Source organism: Scomber japonicus, chromosome 7 (assembly GCF_027409825.1).
Source record: "Scomber japonicus isolate fScoJap1 chromosome 7, fScoJap1.pri, whole genome shotgun sequence".
Classification (NCBI taxonomy): domain Eukaryota; kingdom Metazoa; phylum Chordata; class Actinopteri; order Scombriformes; family Scombridae; genus Scomber; species Scomber japonicus.
Window position 1 is genome coordinate 31,924,464 of NC_070584.1, and position 4,278 is coordinate 31,928,741.

The 4,278-nt window shown below is 41.9% G+C and overlaps 1 protein-coding gene across 1 annotated transcript in view; it reads left to right on the forward strand.

The window, feature by feature from the left end:
- The window catches only part of ghrhrb (growth hormone releasing hormone receptor b), a 26,248-nt gene extending 22,708 nt beyond the window's left edge, over positions 1-3,540 (forward strand). Inside the window, exon 11 of the mRNA XM_053323056.1 lies at positions 3,334-3,540. Coding sequence (XP_053179031.1) covers positions 3,334-3,540 — 207 coding nt within the window. The remainder of the gene's footprint in view (positions 1-3,333) is intronic.
- The last annotated feature ends 738 nt before the right edge of the window (positions 3,541-4,278 follow it).

Below are 4,278 nucleotides of genomic sequence, written 5' to 3' on the forward strand. Positions count from 1 at the left end.
TTTCTGTGCTCCTCCCCGGCCAGCTGTCCCCTCTGCCTTCTACACACCTGCTCTGCATGTAGCCTCGTTAGCTCCGCCTCGCTCTGTGTCTCCCCACCTGCACCTCGTCTCCTCGTCTCCTCGTCTCCTCGTTAGTTCAGTTCTCGTATTTAAGTCCAGTTTTCAGCTCAATCTCGAGTCTTCTGCTCAGTTTGCTGCTTCCTGCGTCATAGTTTCTTCTAGTTCTGCTTTTCATCCCATCTGCCTTCTGTCTCCTACATTTTGGTCCTCTTGGTCCTCTTCTCCTTGTCACAGTGACATAAATAAGAACCTGAGGGGACAGTCTTAATGTCTGGGATTTTAGGACAGGCTGCTTAAAATAAAACACCCTGTGCACCCACTTTTCAATCACCTTAGTTTTTATTAGATTTCTGGTCAGGTTGAAAGTATGCAGAGAATTTATAGCAGTGTAAGTGCTAATAAATCTAGAGCTGCAACTACGGATTATTTTCATTAATTTAATTGATTATCTGATGGTTAAATGGTAAAAAAGAAATGTTCTCATAGAGCTCAAAATGATGACTTCAGTTTGCTTTTTTTGTCGAAGCAGTCTAGACCTCTCAAGATGTTCATTGTTATATATTGGAGCCTTTCCACCACAGAGTTCCAGCACGACGCGACTCGGGTTTTTTTTCGTTTCCACTAGGGCAGGGGTGTCAATGGGTCCCGTTGGCCAGAACCGGCCCGCCGATGGGTCCAGCCCGGCCCACTTTCCTTCCTGTCTTTTTTTCCTTCCTTCCTTCTGTCCTCACTTCCTTCCTTCCATCTGTCTTCCCTTCCTTCCTTCCTTCCTTCCTTCCTTCCTTCCTTCCTTCCTTCTATCTGTCTTCCCTTACTTACTTACTTACTTACTCTTTTCCTTCCTTCCTTCATTCCCTCCTCTTTTCCTACCTCCCTCCCTCCTTCCTTCTTTCCTTCCTTCCTTCCTCTTTTCCTCCTTACTACTTTCCTTCCTTCCTCTTTTCCTCCTTACTCCTTTCCTTCCTTCCTCTTTTCCTCCTTACTCCTTTCCTTCCTTCCTCTTTTCCTCCTTACTCCCTTCCTTCCTTCCTCTTTTCCTACCTCCCTCCCTCCTTCCTTCCTTCCTTCCTTCCTTCTTTCCTTTCTTCATTCCCTCCTCTTTTCCTACCTCCCTCCCTCCTTCCTTCTTTCCTTCCTTCCTTCCTCTTTTCCTCCTTACTCCTTTCCTTCCTTCCTCTTTTCCTCCTTGCACCTTTCCTTCCTTCCTTACTACACCATCGCCTCCATGTCCTCCATTGTTGTGTTGCGTATAAAACAAAGTCACTGCAGTTTCGCAGAGCCGTTGCTATGACGACCCCATCCACGTTGAGTAGGTACCTTTTTTGTAATGGAAAAGATCGTTCCTGAAGCCGAGTCGAGCCGAGTAGTGCTGAAACTGTGTAGTGGAAATGCGCCATTAGAGCTCAAAATGATGACTTAAATTAGCTTCTTTTGTCCCAAGCAGTCTCGACCACTCTAGATATTCAATATATTGTTATATATGTCAATGAAAAACAGCAAAATCTCACATTTAATAAACTGGAAGCAGCGATTTTGTGGTATTACTTCTTGAAAAACTGTTAAACTATTAATCGATCATCAAAATGGTTGTCGGTTAACTTTCCGTTGATCGACCAATTGTTGCTCCAATGAAAAAAGTATATTAGATTTATAAACACCTCTTCCAACCTACACTTGTACTCGCACTAGCCAAATAATCGGGACTTTAGGGGGCAAACGTGCTTGGGTACAGTACGATTGCCTAGTGTGAGTGCGCCCGTACCTCCAATTAGCTTCTTTTGTCCAAGCAGTCTAGACCACTGTAGATATTCAATATTGTTATATATAACAATAAAAAACAGCAAAATCTCACATTTAATAAGCTGGAAGCAGCAATTTTGTGGTATTACTGCTTAAACAATGATTGAAACTGTTAAGCAAAATGTCAGTTAACTTTAAAACTGTTAAGAAACTATTAATCGATAATCAAAATGGTTGTCGGTTAACTTTCTGTTGATTGACCAATTGTTGCTCCAATGAAAAAATTATATTAGATTTATAAACACCTCTTCCAACCTACACTTGCACTCGCACTAGCCAAGTAATCTGGATTTTAGGGGGCAAATGTTCTTGGGCACAGTACGATTGCCTAATGTGAGTGCGGCCTTAGAGCTCAAAATGATGCCTCCAATTAGCTTCTTTTGTCCAAGCAGTCTAGACCTCTCTAGATATTCAATATATTGTTATATATAACAATAAAAAACAGCAAAATCTCACATTTAATAAGCTGGAAGCAGCGATTTTGTTGTATTACTGCTTAAACAATGATTGAAACTGTTAAGCAAAATGTCAGTTAACTTTAAAACTGTTAAGAAACTATTAATCGATAATCAAAATAGTTGTCGGTTAACTATCTGTTGATTGACTAATTGTTGCTCCAATGAAAAAAGTATATTAGATTTATAAACACCTCTTCCAACCTACACTTGCACTCGCACTAGCCAAATAATCGGGACTTTAGGGGGCAAATGTTCTTGGGCACAGTACGATTGCCTAGTGTGAGTGCGGCCTTAGAGCTCAAAATGATGCCTCCAATTAGCTTCTTTTGTCCAAGCAGTCTAGACCACTGTAGATATTCAATATATTGTTATATATGTCAATGAAAAACCACAAAATCTCACATTTAATAAGCTAGAAACACCGATTTTGTTGTATTACTTGAACAATGATCGAAACTGTCAGTTAACTTTTGTAATAGTAATTTCAACTCCTTTGTAAAATACCCAACCTCCTACCTTCTCACCAAGATATCAGACTTTTAAATGTAATTGTAAATTCAATTCCTTTGCATTTCTACTACCTGAGACACCCATTCAAACCCTTGTGTATTTTAAATTAGGTTGTCTAGACCTCTTAATTTCACACTTCAGGGGGTCAGTGCCGATACCTGCAAAAGACAAAAGAGTGTGGAATCACACCATAGGTAAGAGGCCGACCCCACAGCAGACAAAGGTCGTTAAACACACCCCAGAGGTGGGCCTTTCCCTCAGGTATAAATGTTCAAGTTTCCCCATGCTCGGGGTCTTTCTTCATTCAGAACCGCTCCTATGTTATGTTGATTGACCTTTCCTTTGCAAAGAAAATAAAACCTTGTCAGCCGGCAGAAGTCTCTATTTCATTCTTCACCAAGAGCACAGAATTTCCACGACACTTTCTATTTATTGACCAATTGTCCCTCTAATGAAAAAAGTATATATTAGATTCATAAATGTTCCATGTTGTCTTCGTTTTTAGGTGCAGGCAGAGTTAAAGAAGAGGTTTTGGAAGTGGCAGACTCAGAACTACCTGAGGTACAGTAAACGACGCCGTACGCTGTTCACCGAGAGCAGTACGGTCACTCAGATTTCCGTCCTGGACAAATCCAGCCCCAAAGATCAGCCGAGCGCAGAGACGCCCGCCTTCACAAACATGCTAGCACCCAACAACGTCTCCACAGTCTGAGGAACGTCTACTTTTATTATTATTACCTGCGCCTGCTTCGTGTCTGGAGAACCTGAGCAGCAAGTGACTAAACCACAGCGCTTGATTGTTGAATATTAAGGTACCTCTCAACTTTTTACCACTACTAAGTTTTTTTGCAGAGTCCCACACAAACTTTACGGAGTTAAACTTGTAAAACTTTCTTCATATGACATCGATTATTCTTTAATTTACAGCAGGGGTGTCAAACATGCGGCCCGTGGATCATAACCAGCCCGCTGAGAGGTCCAGTCTGGCCCAGTTTCCTTCTTCCTCTTTTCCTTCCTTCCATCGGTCTTCCTTCTTCCTACCTTTCTTCCTCTCTATCTTCTTTTCCTTCCTTCTTTCCTTCCATCGGTCTTCCCTTTCCTCATTTCTTCCTTCCTTCCATCTGTCCTTGTTCCCTTTCTTCCTTCCTTCCATCTTTCCTTCCTGTATTCTTTCTTCTCCTCCTTTATTCCTTCCTTCCTTCCATCTGTCGATCCTACCTTTCTTCCTCCATCTTCTTTTCCTTCCTTCCTTCCATCTGTCCTTCCTACCTTTCTTCCTCCGTCTTCTTTTCCTTCCTTCCTTCCATCTGTCCTTCCTACCTTTCTTCCTCCGTCTTCTTTTCCTACCTTCTTCCCTTCCTTCCTTCCTTCCTTCCTTCCTATCTTTCTTCCTCCCTGTCTTCTTTTCCTTGCTTCCTTCCTTCTTTCTTTCTTGTCTTCTCTTCTCTTC